The 18,818-nt window shown below is 39.7% G+C and overlaps 1 protein-coding gene across 1 annotated transcript in view; it reads left to right on the top strand.

Moving 5' to 3' along the window:
- Window positions 1–18,818, top strand: part of lrmda (leucine rich melanocyte differentiation associated) — a 645,680-nt gene that overhangs the window by 6,564 nt on the left and 620,298 nt on the right. The window contains exon 2 of the mRNA XM_033012480.1: window positions 5,395–5,495. Coding sequence (XP_032868371.1) covers window positions 5,395–5,495 — 101 coding nt within the window. The remainder of the gene's footprint in view (window positions 1–5,394; window positions 5,496–18,818) is intronic.

Here is an 18,818-nt window from a genome sequence, read left to right as displayed (position 1 = left end):
AATAAATTCCTCCTCATCGCCTTCCTAAAGAAATGTCCTTTAATTCTGAGGCTATGATATCTGGTTCTAGACTCTCCCATAAGTCCTCTGCTAGTTCTAAAATGTTGTGGGAGTGCCGACCTTCACTACCCTCTCTCGTCCATCAGAGACTATGGTCATTGGCCAACTCTTTGTTTGTGAGGTTAACAGCAGATTACTGTTTTGATTTAATTTAATATTTTTATACTGTCTTCTTTATGTTGGCTACTGTTCCACTGCTCTTTCAGTCTAGATGAAGGGTTTCGACCTGAAATATCAACAGTCTATTTCTCACCAAAGATGCCGCCTGACTCACTCATTTCCTCCAACATCTTTGGTTTTTCTCACTGCAGATTCCAGCATCTGCAATCTCTTGCACTGAGTTGTTTTCGAACCGATTTGATACCAATAATTTGAGGGCAACATGGTGGCACAGTTACCTTATAGTGCTTCCAGCACCAGAGACCCGGGTTCGATCCTGACTACGGGTGCTGTCTGTACGGAACTTGTACGTTCTCCCGGTGACCTGCGTGGGTTTTCTCCAAGATCTTCGGTTTCCTCCCACACTCCAAAGACGTACAGGGCTATAGGCTAATTAGCTTGGTGTATGTGTAAAATTGTCCCCAGTGTGTGTAGGATAGTGTTCGTGTGCGGGGATCGCTGGTCGGGGTGGACTCGGTGGGCCGAAGGGCCTGTATCTGCGCTGTATCTCTAAACTAAGGTAGTAAACTTAAAGAAAAGCATAATTGATCATAATATTCCAAAATGTTTTATATTGAGTTAACTACATTTGAAATGCAGTAGATATGTGCACCTAACAATGAATGGATATCATTGAAAATCAAATAATTTTCATTGTGAATGTGTAACGGTATTTTATAGTTGGGGCACTTTTCTACTTTGTTGCAAGGTGTATAAGAGGTGTATAAGATCATGACAGGAATAGATTGGGTATATGCACAGAGTCTCTTGCCCAGAGTAGGTGAATCAAAGACTAGAGGACATAGCTACAAGGTGTTGACAGGAAAAGATTTAATAGGTATCTGAGGAGTAACCTTTTCACACAAAGTGTTGTGGGTCTTTTTCTTGTCGAGTCCACACACAAGATCAGAAGTTGTTCAGCCAGAACCGAACACACTTCTTGACATCTGCATACAATGGTGTCTGTCTTGTGCTTCTTGTGCGTAGTGGTGGAAAGATTGGTGGAAACAGGGCTGCAACGTGAACGCTATTATCTTGGCCCAATGGTGGTTGGTGCATGGAACAAGCTGTCAGAGGAAGTAGTTGAGGAGGGACTATCCCAACTTTAAAAAAACGGTTAGACAGGTACATGGATAGGACAGGTTTGGACCAATTGCGGGGAGGTGGGACTAGTGTAGCTGGGACATATTGGCCGGTGTGGGTAAGTTGGGCTGAAGGACTTTGGAGGTACTTTAATACATAATGTTCATCCAAGGTTTTTTTCTCTCACTATTAATAATAACAAACTGACAAATATTGAATTGACAAATAATCAAACTTGTCTGCCACTTGTTCAGTTAACAGTTGATTTTTACTTTACTGTGTGGTACAATTCTATCTCTCTGCTTCTGCCTCAAAGGAGATGAGGAAGAATTTCTTTAGCCAGAGGGTGCTCAATTTGTGGAATTCATTGCCACAGATGGCTGTGGAGGCCAAGTCAATGGATATTTTTAAGATGGATGGAGATTGACAGATTCGTGATTAGTAAGGGTGTCATGGGTTATAAAAGAAGGGATGAGAATGGGGTTGAGAGGGAAATATAGATCAGCCATGATTGAATGGTAGAGTAGACATGAAGGGCCGAATGGCCTAATTCTGCTCTTGGGACTTGTGAACATGTGAATTGTCACATTCTCTGTACATTGCTTACTCAGGCCAGGCCCACGATTATGTAAATGTATGTACTTTCTCTGGGCCTGCCACCTGTACCTTTCTAATGAAAATCGGGCATTTAATTCAGCGTTGATATATTCTGTAGAGAACAGAGAGTAAACGTTGTCACTGAGGCAGGGTTCTTATTTGGATAAGCAACTGGTTGCGTTACTCTCGTTTAGTGTTTAGAATCTCCATGTTTACTGTGTGTATTTACCCGATGAGAGTCATTTGCAGGTGAGATAACAAAGCTGCAGTTCTATTTTAAATTTGTGAAGGACCCAATGACTTTCTGCTAATTTCTGATGTTCTCATCTTCATTGCTTTATCGAGGCATGCTCGGTCCTGACTGTATTCATGGTCAAACCAGTCTGTTAATTATATCGGATTGAACAGAGGACAGATTGTTGAATGAGTCCACCCTGCTAATTAATTGACCTATATGCCATCTCGCTTCTCAAGAAAAGAGCATTCCTCTTTATCATGTGATTCTAATGCTGAATGCTTCTCAAGTGCCTGTTTGTTTTGTGCCCAGTACTTTTTTTCGACAGTACACAAAAGCACTGTGCATGTGTATGTTCACATCTTTTGATATGAATAGTTTTGATGATTTACCCTGCAGCTGATAACTTTCATTTGAGTTTCTGAAGTTAACGTGGAATTGGAAATGCATGAAACCAGCGATGATTAATTCGCAGTATTATACACAGAATGAACTATATCTGTTGAGCATTGGCGCTAACTTATCACAAAATCTTTGAGCAAATATTAAACTAATTTCTATTTCGAAATTTAAGACAAAGCAAAACATTCCCCCCCTAATTAAGCAGTTTTCAACTTTCTCTACATGCCTTATGGTGTTCTTTCTTTGAAGGAGAAATTCCCTAAAGATTTTTATATGGAGGTGGAATTCTTTCCTCACTCTTCAAAGACGTCTCCCGCTGCTTATTTGTTTCAACTGGGAGCAGGGCCAAGTGATCTGTTAACATATTTTTGTGCCTGCTTCTGTGAAGCTGTCCTCATATTTTTCTCTCTGGGTATAAAAGCCTGACTTTTATCTTCTTCCTGTCGCTGAGAGGAAATCTGAGGTAGAAACTCCCCATTTTGGTAATCAAAATAAAATAAATCTTTCTTCAGAGACTGGAAGCTTGCATGTATTTTACATAGTGTAAGCAGGAACTGCAGATGCTGGTTTAAATCGGAGATAGACACAAAAAGCTGGAGTAACTCCATGGGACAGGCAGCATCTCTGGAGAGAAGGAATGGGTGACGTTTCAGGTCAAGACCCTTCTTCAGACTTTGACAATGTATTCAGACAATGTATTTTATATTGCTGTTTCTTGTCCTGTGAATAGTAATGTTGGTAACTGTTTTGTTTTTTTAAGGAGCACAACTTATTTTGTTGAGGATGATAGAAAAGGACCACCTCACTTCTTAAATTCAGTAACTTCAACTTGTTTTTTGTGGCTGTGTTAATTTTGCTTATGAAAATTGGGTTAAAGTAGTAGTTGTAACATTGGCTGAACCATTTGAGTTGTGTCTGAGCGAGGTGGTGTGGAGATGCTTATGAAGATGCCCTGCACAGTTTAGTTTAGAGATACAGCGGAGACTCAGTTCCTTCGGTTCACCGAATCCGTGGCGACCAGCGATTCCCACGCATTAACATTATTCTACACACACTAGGGACAATTTACACTTATACGAAGCCAATTGACCTACAAACCTGTACATCTTTCGAGTGTGGGAGGAAACCGAAGATCTCGGAGAAAACCATGGGGAGAACGTACAAATTCCGTACAGGCAGCACCCGTAGTTGGGATCGAACCCGCATCTCTACCGCTGCGCCACCGTGCCGCCCCTGATGGGGTTCTTTGTCCAGAATACCTTTTGTGGACTTGATGCTCTCAGTGCTTCTTCCAAGTGTTGTTCAACATGGAGCAGTGTTCAGTTGGAAGCTGAGCAAAGGAGTGGAGGGGAATTTCCTTGCTTTTTGCCGTGAGGATTCTCATTCACATTGGTGCTACCAGGACTTGCTGGATACCACTTTATGACCACCTCTGACTGCTCTGCCTGAAATTGGGTAAGGACATAACTGGATATTGTGTTTTAAGATGAAATTGTGACTTCAAGGTATAGTTCTATGAGTGCAGTGGACAATCCCTAAATGTTCATGAGGTGGATTGACTGGGTTGTAAATGACTTTGCTGCATCTGAGCTTGATGCGGAAATCAATGGCAGTTTCAATCATCATATGTTTTAATGTTGGTTGTTGTATGCAGCTGATGGCTTGCTGGGTCACCCCGGAAAGCATGTAAAAGACATCAATGTTGCTGTACGTCTGAAGTTGTAGTGGATTATTTTCTGAAGAACATTAATGATGATTGGTGCCACCAAGGGGGGGGGAGCAACTGTGTTCTTGATTCTGATGATGGGTGATGTCAGAACCCGTGACTATGTGGTGTTTTTAGTAACAATCCGAGACACCCCTGAGCAGAAGGGAGAATGTGGCCCCCAAGTCACAGATCAGATGTTTGAGGTGACAAACGGCGCATTAAACAGATTCTGAAGGAGGTGAATATAGCGAGACAGAACGGTTTTGAGCTGAGTTTTCAATGCATTCCCTGCTGTGCTTCAACTTCGAGCGATTTGCTGAATCACCAATTCTCTACTGTGGTTTAAAAAAGTGAATGAAGAATTATTCATCGTAAATGCAGACCTCTTTAATTTTACTGTACAATTATAAAAGGACTGGACAAGCTAGGTGCAGGAAAATTGTTCCCAATGTTGGGTGAGTCCAGAACCAGGGGGCCACAGTCTTAGAATAAAGGGGAGGTCATTTAAGACTGAGGTGAGAAAAGATGTTTTCACCCAGAGAGTTGTGAATTTATGGAATTCCCTGCCACTGAGGGCAGTGGAGGCCAAGTCACTGGAGGATTTAAGAGAGAGTTAGTTAGAGCTCTCGGGGATAGTGGAGTCAAGGGATATGGGGAGAAGGCAGGCACGGGTTATTGATAGGGGACGATCAGCCATGATCACAATGAATGGCGGTGCTGACTCGAAGGGCCGAATGGCCTTCTCCTGCACCTATTTTCTACGTTTCTATGTAATATTGCCATCCTACCCACAACAAAGTTTGCTGCTCTTATTTCCTTCATTTCACTAACCTGTTCATTTGTAAATTCACAGTCCAGTCGTCAGAGAGATAGAGGGGGGAAACAGGGTCCTCAGCCCATCGAACCCACACCGACAAGCAAATGGGTTCATTACTTATCTTTAATCACACTCATCTTACTTGTTAATAGTAGAAGACTTTATAATCTAGTTTCAATTATATTAAAGATAACACATATATCCATGTGTTTGTACATCATTTCTCAAACAGTGCCGAAAATGCATTTAGATATACAGAAATGTTAAAAGCCAATTTAATCTGCTTATTTCAAATTTATTTAATATTTAAAATAAATAATTTGTGTTGTGCAGGTTTCTTACATCAGTCAAGATTGTGAAGCAATCCCTGAACAACTTGGCAGCAAACATGGACTTTTCACAAAACGCTTAGATCTTAGTTTCAATCTACTAAGGTAAGGTTCTATCCACAAAGAGCATATCAACGCACTTTATCTCCAAGGATGTAAGTAATAGCACTTAAATTCTGCAGTGAGCATCTCATTTCTTGAGTGGCATTGCTACACATGATCTACAGTAAAGCTATTGAATTATAATGCATCATCTAGACTTGAAAGATTTCCTTTTAGCCTGATAACTATAATGTGCATCTTTCCATTGTTTCTATATATCATAATTTGAATATGTTTGTTTACAAACCATAATACATTGATTAACTTAAACTTACAACAGGAACACACAGTGGAAAGTTCCCAGACTTGTCACTCCTCCTGTCAGAAAATAGTACAATAAGGGGCAAATCAGAAGAAATATATTGCAGACATCTTGTTGGCTTCAAGCTTGTCACAAGTTAGAGGCGTCCTTGAAATTGAGAAGCAGGTGTGTTACTTTTTTAAAGTCTGGCTCTACCATCTAATACAGAATATCAATGCTAATGTTGATGTCAAATGAATGGTAAGCCATGGTCTTCGGCCATTTGTGTGGGACAGAGAGCAGCGGAATCAACGTTTTCAAAGAGATGGCTGGAAATCACCTGGTGACGGCTGAGAGTCCAGGTTTGTGTATTTCTGTAGGTGAGGAGAGGTTTGCAATCTGCTCCAGACAAGCAATTGAACTTCCTACTCTCTTGAAGTTTGCTTGTCTGAAAAGCTCATAAATTCAATTCTAAAGAACCTGGATCCTTGTCAATAAGGATGCTGTGAGTTGTTTCTGCTCATTCAATCTCATTCAATGAAGGTAGCCGGTGGAGTGGGGGTGGGAGGGGGATATCAAAACCACCTCCAGCTATTCAGCAGATGTCATTGAAAATCATTTTATCCAGAAACACTATCCATATATATCCCTAATATTGATGTTTGATATAACAATGCACAGAAAAACACTATCTATGACCTAATAATTACAATGAGCTGTTCAGCTGTTTTAGTCACGGTTTTTACTTGATGACTGAGGCGTGACACAAATCTGTGTTAATTGCTAATTTAAGCAAAAATAATTTCTCGGGTCATATGCTTTGTTTCGTAATGATCTGAAAGCTGATTTCAATGGCTGGCTGTTCCCATAAAAGTGATCAAAGTAGCATCCATGTGACGGTGTTCCAGATACCCTTTCAATCATATGGATGATAAAGTCCTCTATGTTGGTATTATATGCATCTCACAGAAGGAATGTGTACAGGCAATTAGTTGCCATTGATGAGACACAACTTATTTCATAGTTGAAAGACATGGATCGTTTTTATTCTAAAGGTAGCTTAAAGTAGATAATGAATCAAGAAAAACATACTGGCATGTTAGTGGTTCGTATCAACATTGCATGATACATATAGACTTGATAAGAATCCTTGTAAAATTAAAATGAGCTCTTTTACCGCAGAGAAATAATGCATATATCGTATGGTGCTTATACCACATCCATTGCAGTTGAATATGTCTTATTATGATATTGTAAAGAGAATTGTTTATTTTTCAAAATTATTGCATTTTGAAAAACCCCACTGAGCCATTATAGCGTGAAAAAGGATACAATGATAAATGTGTCACATGATGCTGTCTTATTTGTTTATATTTTTAGTTAATAGTTTTTGAAGGTTTGGCTCCACTTCACCATGAAAATAATCGGTACAGAATTCATCAAGCATTGTACCATGGAAACATATGTTTTGTGTAAAATTCAATGACACACAAATTTCACACTCGCAACACTGCAATGCATTGTAACCATACAAAGTCACAGAACTGAATTTGGCATGAAGCTCCGAAGATTTCTCGGAAACTGTACATAAGTAGATTTGAAGATTCTTGGGTCATTTATGTAACAAGACATACTTCATAACAGTTAATGTTTTGGTTACTTAGGACTGTTACCTTCTGAGAGATTCACCATGCTTTGGGCTCTGCAAACTTGACTGAAAGATCTAATTAAGTGGGATAGGCAGCATCTCTGGACAGAAGGGATGGGTGACATTTCAGGTCACCTGGAACGTCACCCATTCCTTCGATCCAGGGAAGCTGCCTGTCCTGCTGAGTTACTCCAGCATTTTGTGTCTTATCTTCGGTGTAAACCAGCATCTGCAGTTCCTTCCTGCACAGATCTAAATAAGCTATGTGTCTATTTCCACGATGCGGAATACAGATTTATCTACAAAAGCCAACATGCATATTTACTCTACTCATTTGAAACTCTTCAATAATCCAGTTTTGATGAGTTTGTGAAAATGATGTTCGGATTGATTATGTAAAAAACATAGTTCGCCAACTAGTGGAAAAACAAAGTCCTGGATAAACTTGATGGGTCACACACTCCAGTGTGTGGAAATGGACTGACAATGTTTCGGATTCAACTGGTGATCCTGCTGCTTTTCCAACTAGCATGACCCTACCTCTTAAGGTATTAATTTAGATTGCACTAAAAAAATCTTAATGCCAAACGTTTTGGATGATACGTAAATTATATGAATCTCAGTATGGGAAAATATTGCTTTAAAAGGGATATAAGACTATCTATTTTCTAAAAAAAAAGTGTAATTGAGGCAGAAAAACACAGGAATGCAGAGAGCAAAAACCTAGTATATTAATGCAGTCTAACTAAGTTGCTAAATGAGCATATAAAGCACTGAATTAAACTTTGGGATGTACATGTTTTTAAAAGCTCGAACCCATCAAAAAAATATATGTTGCAAATGGATTAGAACAAAATAATTCAACATTATGGAGCACTACATAGCACTATGTGTTCTTTGCATTTCCTAAATTAAAAGAAAATAACTGCGGGGATTGTTCTTAGTCTCTGGATGAATGGTTGTCGGTAAATGTTTTCAAATATAACTTGACTGTCTAATCAAGGCTTCGTTACAGCATTTTTTTGTTTGAACCTTGGGGATCTGGTTCTGCATCAAATGCCTCCTTAATTTAGTGAAATTATTTTTGAAAAATATCCTTTGTAGAAGGAACTTGCGCATTAGGTTCCTAAATTCGAGATGATTTGCAAACAAAGACTAACTGTAGCAACATGAGTTAAATGCTGTGAATATTAAGATTGTTAAATGAATGATATAAAAAAAGTGATGTGTAGATTTACAGAATATTACTTTAATTAAAAAAACCCACTTTAAATAGTGATAGAAACGGACTGCATTTGGATACTAATTACTGTTCCATGTTTTAGTGTTTAGTTGACCTTCGGGGTTATAAAATGAAATAGTGAATACTTAATGTGCCTAGGATTCTTGAATTTTGCTAAATTTTCATAGTTACACAGCGCAGGAACAGACCCTTTGGCCCAACCTGTCTATGCTGACCAAGATTTGTCTTTCAGACAGTGTATGCAATTTATTTGGTCTGTAATGCACAGAAGCAAGATGTACTGTATAACTGCATCTGCTGTTAGCTGCACTTGATATGATTAGATTTTAATATTTGGTTCAGCAGTTTCCTGATTGCCCTCTGTAGTGTAGGGAAGATGATGTGTCAAACAACTAAATGTGCATGTTGGTTTTTGTAGTTAATCTGTATTCTGCATGAGTGTGGTAAGCATTTGTATATTTGCAATCACTGTATGATTAATAGGATAGAGACTGAAGGAAGTACAGACTGGGTCATGTCGACCTTAAATCAAGGAGGGAGAGTAAATGGTGGGAAAGAATGTGTGGAACACTAAAGTGGTAGAGTAAGGCAGTGGGTCAGGCAGCATCTCCAGAGGACGTTTCAGGTCTGGATCCTCATTCAGAATGTTGGGATTAAGAGACAAAAGACAGAGAAGATCAATTTTAATTTTATGTTTAAAAAACCTTCAATTATTAAAACCTGATGGACTGCCTCTTACCATGAGTTCATCAAGCCAAACATGCCAGTCGTTCTTTTAACATGTTGATATGAATGTTCACTGCTTCTCACTCCACGGATGCTGCCTGATCTATTGACAAATTCCTGGACTTACTGACTTGTCTACAGTGTTTCCTTTCATTGTTACTTTAACTAGCAGTAATTAACTATTGTTTACCGGTTAAAAAGTAGACAAGACGTGAAGTTTCCAATACTTAGTGAGTCACAATTACCAAGAGTAAGGGGATTGACCAGTCACTCCGAGGACCTGGTTCAGTTCAGTTTTGGGATTGTGGAGCAGAGGTGGAAACTCGAGAGTCCAGTGTTTTGTTGTCATGTGTACATGATGGAACAATTAAATTCTTACTTGGAAGCAAGAAAAGCTTCTTATTTTACTCTTGCAAGCCTAGTACTTTCATGGGTTACTTTTCAAAGCCATCATCAAAGCAGCATATTGTATAATTGCCCAATTTATCAATTAATTAATTATTTTACTTTGAGCCATTAGCTTCAGGTTTTAATTTTATGTGTATCAGAATGTGCAGGCATGTACCTTCAGTTGTATTTTCCATTTGATTTTTAACGTGTAATTTTATTACTTGTTCTGTATTAAACAGAATGCATTTTCAAGTAATATTTCAGTGAAGCAGTTCCGTTTTGTCATCAGTTTTCTCTAGAGGACTTGATCGGACTTAGAATAACTTCAGTCAATGTTTGTGGGTTCCCTGAGTGCTACAAAATATCTAGGCTTAATAAAAAGATCTCTTGTGAAATGAAGCAGTATCCATGAACAGTGATGCAGTTTGTTGAACTTCAGAAGTTCCCCATGATCACTTTGCCAAATGTTTCAATGGATTGAGAAATTGGGCATTTTCACACTTGGAAACAGTTCGAAAATGTATTGGCTACTCATGTGTGGCAGGAGTCAAGGAGACCTGATACTTAAATGTATAGAAAAGGTTACTTGAGATTAAAAATTTGCAATTATACCTCTTTGCAACACTTTCACAGCAAAACCAATTTCTGCGTTTTTGCCATGAATCTATTTGATGCATTGCATGCACTGACATTACAGATTTGACCTTTGTTATCATGTGGACATGAAAGCCACACCATCATGAGCACCATGCCCATCTATGTCTGTAGAAATGGCCTGATCACCAAATGTGACATGTTGATATGGAACGAATAGAAGATATTTTTTGACAAGACATGAAAAATCACCTTGTGGCAGTTGGCACGGCGAATACATTTCAGTGGAGACACTAGTAAAGTAAATCTGACAAGTAAAGAGGAGAGATGATGGTTAGAAGGTGCTTTTTGTTTCGCTTTTTGTTTGACCTGTCAAGTTTAAAAAAAGCTGAATGGTCGTCTTTGTCGTGTAGAAATTGTAGTCTGAAGCAGTTATCTCTGTTAAAATTGTGAAAGCTGGTTTAATTGATTCACTTAAGGTCTGATTCTGTCAAATATTAATAATTGCCAAACTCTGTTCAGAGATATAACTCCAATGTGTCATGTTAAAATGTGTACTTATCAAAGAATTAATATCGTTAATGAACCAGTGGTTTGAAACTAACATTGCATGAAATTGTGTCTGCCCTTTCATTTTGCTGAAGGTAGATAAACAAGCTTTCAGGGGAGAAGTAATAACTTGCAACATTGGAGTTCCATTTGTATGGTAAACCGAGTCATGTCAGAGATTGAAGTGCTACTTGCGTAGGAAGGAACTGCAGATGCTGGTTTAAATCAAAGATAGACACAAAATGCTGGAGTAACTCATCAGGACAGGCAGCATCTCTGGAGAGAAGGAATGGGTGACATCTCTGGTCGAGACCTGAAGTCTGAAGAAGGGTCTCGACCCGAATCGTCACTCATTCCTTCGCTCCAAAGATGCTGCCTGTCCTGCTGAGTTACTCCAGCATTTTGTGTCCATCTTCTACTCAAATTCCTGGTCGGCATGTGGCGCTTGTGTTTATAACCAATACTTTTGAAGTGCAGTCACCATTGTTACATTAGCAAGGTTATGTAGGTAGTTCTGTACCATCAACCCCACACACAAAAAAAATGAGGTGACTTACCAGTTGGGCTACTTTCAGTGGCATCAGTGGGTGAGCAGTAGCCCAGATATTTGGACAAACTCTTTACTTCTTTAAAGTGGGAGTACTCAAAGAGATATTTAACCTCCCAACCATAGGAGCAGAATGATGCTGTTGACAATATACTACATTCTCTGCATTATATCTTCAGTCTTTCTGAGTTTTAAACTACATCCTTTGCCTCAGACAAGAGTCTGTTAAAGATTATTACTGCTGAAAGATATTTAAATATTTTTACATTAAGTTCAAGACTCCCAATAAAGGAATTAATTTTGGGTTAGTGTTCATTTTTTTGCTCATTTATCTTTCCCAGGGCAGCCAAGACCCCTTGTTTTAAAATAAATGAAGTCACATTGCCAGCAAAATTCTGAAAATTAATGTTTAAACCAAATGTACTGATGAAATATGCTTGCCTAGATTGTTGAGATGTTCACTATCATTTAATAGCCTAAAACCAACTTTTCTTTTAGATACCGCACAAGCTGTTTTATTTACCAGTAATTTTATTGAGATATTTTTTTAGATCAAAAATATGGTTTGCTGAAAATGTCCAAGAAATGTTGAAATTAATAATAATAATTGTTATTATTAAAGCTTTATTTCAGACACAGGTCCATATAACACATCAAACAGTATAAGGAGATACAAAAATATATTAAAAATTGCATATTAGCCTATAAGATATACAAGCTGTTGCACCAATGCCGTCTTAGCCTAGAAGTGAATCTATAGCAGCTTTTCAGAGGGCTGACTAGGGCTTCAATTATGTGGTTCTCTGACTTGTCCAGGCGACACATAAAACTAAACATCAGCTGTCTTAAGAGTGCCTCACAGGTTGGCACGCTAGTGGACACAAACAATTGACTGGCACTATGTCACCTAGGGACACGAAGCAGCAACCTCATTGCATCATTGTATGCTACCTTGAGCCTCTGCATACTCTTTTTTCTTATAATTAGACCACAATTGAGCAGTATATAACGGTGTGATGTAGGTTCTGAACAGGGAACACTTCACAGAGTCAGAGCACATAGAAAACTTCCTTATAAGCATGTTAGCTTGAAGATAAATTTGACAGCGCTGTCGGTAGAGGTCTTTGTCATCCGTCCAGTCATCGGATATGACATGACCTAGGTATTTAATTTCCTCACACACAGCAAGAGGACTGTCTGACAAATAAAAGGTCGGAAAAGTTGATTTCCTGTCCTCAGCGCTTCTAACTATCATTATGCGGCTTTTCTTAGCGTTATACTTTATGTCATAACCCATGCTATCTGTGTAGGAAGGAACTGCAGATGCTTGTTTACACAGAGGATGTTCACAAAATGCTGGAGTAACTCAGCAGGTTAGGCAGCATCTCTGGATAGGAGGAATATCCTTCTATCCAGAGATGCTGGCTGCCCCGCTGAGTTACTCCAGCGATTTGTGTCTATCTTTAGCCCATACCATCTGTTGCACCCAATACTAAACTGTGCAAGGTACATTACTTAACATTGTGTTTGTGACCTAACCGACTTGAATTGACACAGCACTTAAAACGGAGCATCATCACAACAGAAAAGAAGGAGCAGTGAGAGGTCAGGATGATATTGCTACACACACATATTCCATCGGAACAACATGATTACAGGTATGATAGAAGATTTACAATTATAAAAGAATGGTGTAAGGTTGACGGTAATAGATTTTTTTGGTGCAGTTGAGAGCTGAGGCTCATCTATACAAGATAAAATGCAAACCATGGAAGAAATTCAGAAAATGGAGCCAAAGTTTTTTTCTTGTGAGACTTGTTAATTAGCTGAAATGCATTGGGCTTTGCAGACATTCTATTAACCGAATGTGCATACCGTACTTGCTGAGGTTGCATTTGGAGTATTGTGTTTAGTTTTGGTCACCCTACAACAGGAGAAATGTTGTTGAGCTGGAAAGAGTGCAGACAAGATCTACAAGAATGTTGTGAGGATTTGAGGTCCTGTGCTATATGGAACGGTTGGGCAGGCTAGGACTTTATTTCTTGAAGGTGGATGAAGGGTGATCATATAGAGGTGTATAAAATAGATAGTAAGTCGTATTTACACTGTTATTGTGGGGTATTGGTATTAAGAGGGCTCTGGGGAATGTTGCAGAGCAGATGGATCTAGGGGTGCAGATACTGTACCTAGTTCACTGAAAACAGGTAGATAGACTGGTCAAGAAGACTTTCGGTACATTGCCCTTCATCAGTCAGGGTACTGAGCATAGAAGTTGAGATGTTCTGATACAGTTGTACAAGATGTTGATGAGGCCACATTTGGAGTAATGTCTTCAGTTTTGGTCACCCAGCTAAAGGAAGGATTTTGTCAAGCTGGAAAGAGTGCAAAGATAGACAATAGACAATAGGTGCAGCAGTAGGCCATTCGGCCCTTTGAGCCAGCACCGCCATTCAATGTGATCATGGCTGATCATCCCCAATCAGTACCCCGTTCCTGCCTCCTCCCCATATCCCCTGACTCCCACTATCTTTAAGAGCCCTATCTAGCTCTCTCTTGAAAGCATCCAGAAAACCCGCCTCCACCGCCCTCTGAGGCAGAGAATTCCATAGATTTACAATCATGTTGCCTGGACTTGAGAGTCCGAGCTTGAGGGAGATGTTGGGCAGGCTAGGACTTAAATTCTTGGAGTGCAGGAGGTTGAGGGGGTAATCTTATTGAGATATATAAAATAATGAGGGGAATAGATAGGTTGAATGCACCAGGTCTAGATCAAGGGTTCCAATCCTTGGGTAAATTTACCCATAAGGGTGAATTTCCCAGGGGGTAAATTTGTTGATTCTGGATTTGTAAATATTTTTTCTCATTGACTGACTGTGTTTGGTTCTGGTCTGTTCTTCATTAGTTGTTCATAAATAAGTGAAATGACATTGTTATGTGCTATTAAAGTTGCCTGGGACAAAAAAGGTTGGGAACCCCTGATCTAGATGAAGGGTCTCAACCTGAAATGTCAACTGTCCCTTCCCCTCCGCTGATGCTGCCTGATCTGCTGAGTTCCTCCATTGCTCTCCATTCTTTTGTCCCGTGGTATTTTTTCCACAGAAGAAGGGATTTTTTGTGAGATACCAGATCGTTCACCAACGTGCAGTGTTCTTTAATCTACCTTCAGCTTTGGTGCTTCTATGTTGAATGTTTCATTTCGCCAAATATTTTCACTGTATCTCAGTACACGTGACAATAAGCTAAACTAAATTATTAGATTATCTCACATTGTTAAAATATTCTCTTCTGCACTGAGCGGTGAAGCCAATATATTCTGGTACCTGCAATAAAGTTTTAGAATTATGGGGATTAAGCCCACATTCAGCAAGTCAAGTCAAGTCAAGTTTATTCGTCACATACACATACGAGATGTGCAGTGAAATGAAAAGTGGCAATGCTCGCGGACTTTGTGCAAAAAGACAAACAAACAAACAACCAAACAAACTACAAACAGAATGGAACAGAATCACATATTCTTTTACATATTAAACATTGTGGGCGGAAGGAAAAAGGGAAAAAAGACAGCAATTAAAAAAAAAAGCAGTAGAGTGGTTCAGTGAAGTTAGTCCCTGGTGAGATAGGAGTTTACAGTCCTAATGGCCTCTGGGAAGAAAGTCCTTCTCAACCTCTCCGTTCTCGCAGCATGGCAACGGAGGCATTTGCCTGACTGTAGCAGCTGGAACAGTCCGTTGCAGGGGTGGAAGGGGTCTCCCATGATTTTATTGGCATGAGTTGCACCTCCTGATGTATAGTTCCTGCAGGGGGGGCGAGTGAAGTTCCCATAGTGCGTTCGGCCAAACGCACTACTCTCTGCAGAGAGTCCTGGGCAGAGCAATTCTCAAACCAGCCGCTGAGTAGAAGCACTGGAGGATCCTCGGAGACACTCTGAATTTCCTCAATTGCCCGAGGTGGTAAAATCATTTATTAATAAATGCCCTTTTTTCCCTCCCCTTATTATATTTAAGATATCAACAGATAGATAACACTTGAAATATCAGATCAGATTCCTCCAGAGCTGAGGTGTAGGTTAAGCATGATTCAACTTGATCTTACAGCCTGCGTAGAACTGCTGGAAGCTCTCCTGCTCTTGGTGACAAACCTCTATTTTGGAGCCAGCTTGATCCAGTGGTTTTAGACAGGCCATTGATTTGGTGATGTGCAGCTGGCTTGAAGCATGCAGTCAGAAACTCTGGGCATCAAAGAACGGGAAGCTCTTCCCCTTTTTACCAGCCTGAGGCATAGTTTCAGCTGGCAGCTATCATTCAAAGCCATTACATATAGCTGTCAACAATCTTAAATAATTGGATGGTATAGCTTCATTCAAGGATCTGAGCCAAGTTGTTTGAATTACTTGCGATGCTTGGTGATTAACATGTTGTCCAGCTGGGTATTAAGGATACCAATCAACACCTTGATGCTATTGATTCTGCTTTCAATTGACATGAATATGCTCAGGAAATATCCCTGGTTGATATTGATTACTGAAAGCCTGACATTATATTCCTCTATTTTTCAGAAACATCCTACAGAAACCAGTATTAACTCGGCATAATAGTGTGGAAGGGATAATATTAGTCCAGTTCAACCAGGATGAAAGACTTCATAGAGACAAGAAACTGTAGTTGCTGGAATTGGGAGAAAAAAAACTGCTGTAGGAATTATGCTATAGATTTATTATTATCATGTTTACTGAGATACAGTGAATGTAAATGAAATACTGAGAATGGGGTACTGATTGTGGATGATCACCCATGATCACATTGAATGGCGGTGCTGGCTCAAAGGGCCGAATGGCCTACTCCTGCACCTATTGTCTATTGTTTGTTAGCTGAAGCTATCAGATAAATCCCTGCCAAAACTAATGCAAATAACAGAATACCAAATATTTAGAAAATACAAGAAATGATGTGGGGATGTCCAATTCAATTTCTCTGTAGAAGCTAAGCATGAAAGGAAGACATATCTAAAATGGGAGGTGTGCTGGTATCTTGGTCTGCTGTTTATTGAAAAACCAGGAAGTAAACATGCAAGAACATCAAGCAACGAAGAAGAAAATTATATATTGGACTTGATTATAATGTTTTGGAATATATAATAAAGTCTTGTTGCATTTGTTGCAGGGCTTTCGTAAGTTTGACATAAAAGCACAAGGTGTAGTTTTATTTTGGACATTCAGCATGGAAATAGTCCCTTCAGACCACCAAGTCCACATTGACCATCGATCACCTGTTCATGCTAGTTCTGTGTTATCCCAATTTCTATTCATTGCTCTCACATTAGGGGCAATTTTACAGAAGCCAATTAACTGAAAAGGTGCAGAAAAGATTTACAAGGATGTTGCCAGGACTCGAGGGCCTGAGCTACTGAGCTATAAAGAGAGGTTGAGCAGGTTAGGATTTTATTCCCTAGAGCATAGGAGGTTGAGGGGTGATCTTATAGAGGTGTATAAGATCATGAGTGGAATAGATAGGGTAAATTGGACAGAGTCTTTTACCCAGAGTAGGGGAATCAAAAACTAGAGGACATAGGTTTAAGGTGCGAGGGAAAGATTTAATAGGAACATGAGGGACATTTTTTACACGAAGGGTGGTAGGTAGATGGAATGAGTTGCCAGAAGAGGTAGTTGAGACTGGCACTATCACAATGTTTAAAACAACATGATAGGTACATGGATAGGGTGACTGTGGAGGGATATGGGCTAAATGCAAGCAGATGGGACTAGTGTAGAAATTTTGTTGACATCGGCAAGTTGGGCTGCAGGGGCTGTTTCCACAATGTATGACTCGAGAAGTAATTAACCTCCAATTCCACGCGTCTTGGGGAAGGGAAAAGAGAGCTCATCGAAGAAACCAACATGGTCACAGGGAGAATGAGCAAACTCCACACAGACAGCATTTGAGGTCAGGATTGAATTCTGAGCTCCAATGCCGCCCAAATGTTGAAAGCACTCTTCAGGTAGCACCTCAAGGAAAGAGATGCCTTGGTATTTGTCCTAGTATGAAAAATAGAATATCCTGGAAATACTCAGCAGGTGAGAACTAAAAAGGAAACAAAATAGCTTGTCGAGTTGCAGAGAGGAAGGGGCTTGGGGCAAGTGTCTGGTAGCTTGAAACCAGTGTGATTAAGGGGGATAAAAGCTGTAAACAATGTTGTTTGGTTAATGGGTGAATTGGAGCAGTCGGGGAGGGCCAGCGGATAGACAAAAGAATGTGGAAGTTTCAAAACTCAGAGCAGGAGAAAAATCTCAGCAGATCAGTCTGAGTATGCCCTCCGCTCCCAGCGAGAAGTGACAAAACTATAAGTACAAGCTGAGCTAATATTATAGGCATCAGCCATCTCAGTCAACGGTTGACTTGAAGGACAGGATCAGACACGGTCACTCGGAATGGTGAACCTGACTTGCGGAGCATTTTTTTTTTTGTACTCCTGTGGAATTCGAAGAAAAACACTGCAGCTAATTAAATTGTGCAGGAGCATAATCAAAGATGCACTCCTCTCTTCCCCCCCCCCCCCCCCCCCCCCCCCCCCGCCCTCCAATCAGTCAAGAGGTACAGAAGTGTGAAAACGCACACCTCCAGATTCAGGGACTGTTTCTTCACAGCTGTTATGTGTCAACTGAACCATCCTCTCCACAAGTGAGCAGTCCTGACCTACCATCTACCTGATTGGAGACCTTTTTTGACTTTATTTGGACTTTAAGTAAGTAGGTTTATTGGCCAAGTATTCACATACAAGGAATTTGCCTTGGTGCTCCGCGCACAAGTATCAACATGACTTACAGTGACAGTGACGAATGACTCAGAAAACACTAAACATTAATCATTAATAAACATGAATAATGTTTTAATGCACTTTATCTCGCACAAAACGTTATCCCCTTTATCCTGTATCTGTACACTGTGGAGGGCTAGATTGTAATCATGTATAGTCTTTCCGCTGACTGGATAGCATGCAACAAGAAAGCTTTTCACTGTACTGTGATGCATGTGACAATAAACTATTCTAATGTAAGCAAAGCAGCAGTCCCTTTGTGAACATCATGATGGGTAAACAACAAGAGATAAGCAAAATAAAAACCATTTGAATCAATGTTCTTTTTTAAATATTAGCCAGGACATCTGAGAGCTCATCCTTTGAACAGTCACTTAATATCTGTTGTATCCATCTCAAGAGTTGCAGTTTAATTTTTTGTTTACGAGATGGTGCATCTGTCATTGAAACATTGTTATCAACAAGAGTTGATAAGTTATGGGTTCAGGTCTCAAGCAGAACTGGCAATCATATGATTTGGTTGATTTACTTGGCGATTTTTTTTCGGCGACTGACGGCATCATATCAGTCTCGCCAAA

The sequence above is a fragment of the Amblyraja radiata genome, chromosome 37 (assembly GCF_010909765.2).
Source record: "Amblyraja radiata isolate CabotCenter1 chromosome 37, sAmbRad1.1.pri, whole genome shotgun sequence".
NCBI classification, from domain to species: domain Eukaryota; kingdom Metazoa; phylum Chordata; class Chondrichthyes; order Rajiformes; family Rajidae; genus Amblyraja; species Amblyraja radiata.
The sequence above is the reverse complement of the archived record's forward strand: the minus strand, read 5'-3'. Positions and strand labels throughout refer to the sequence as shown.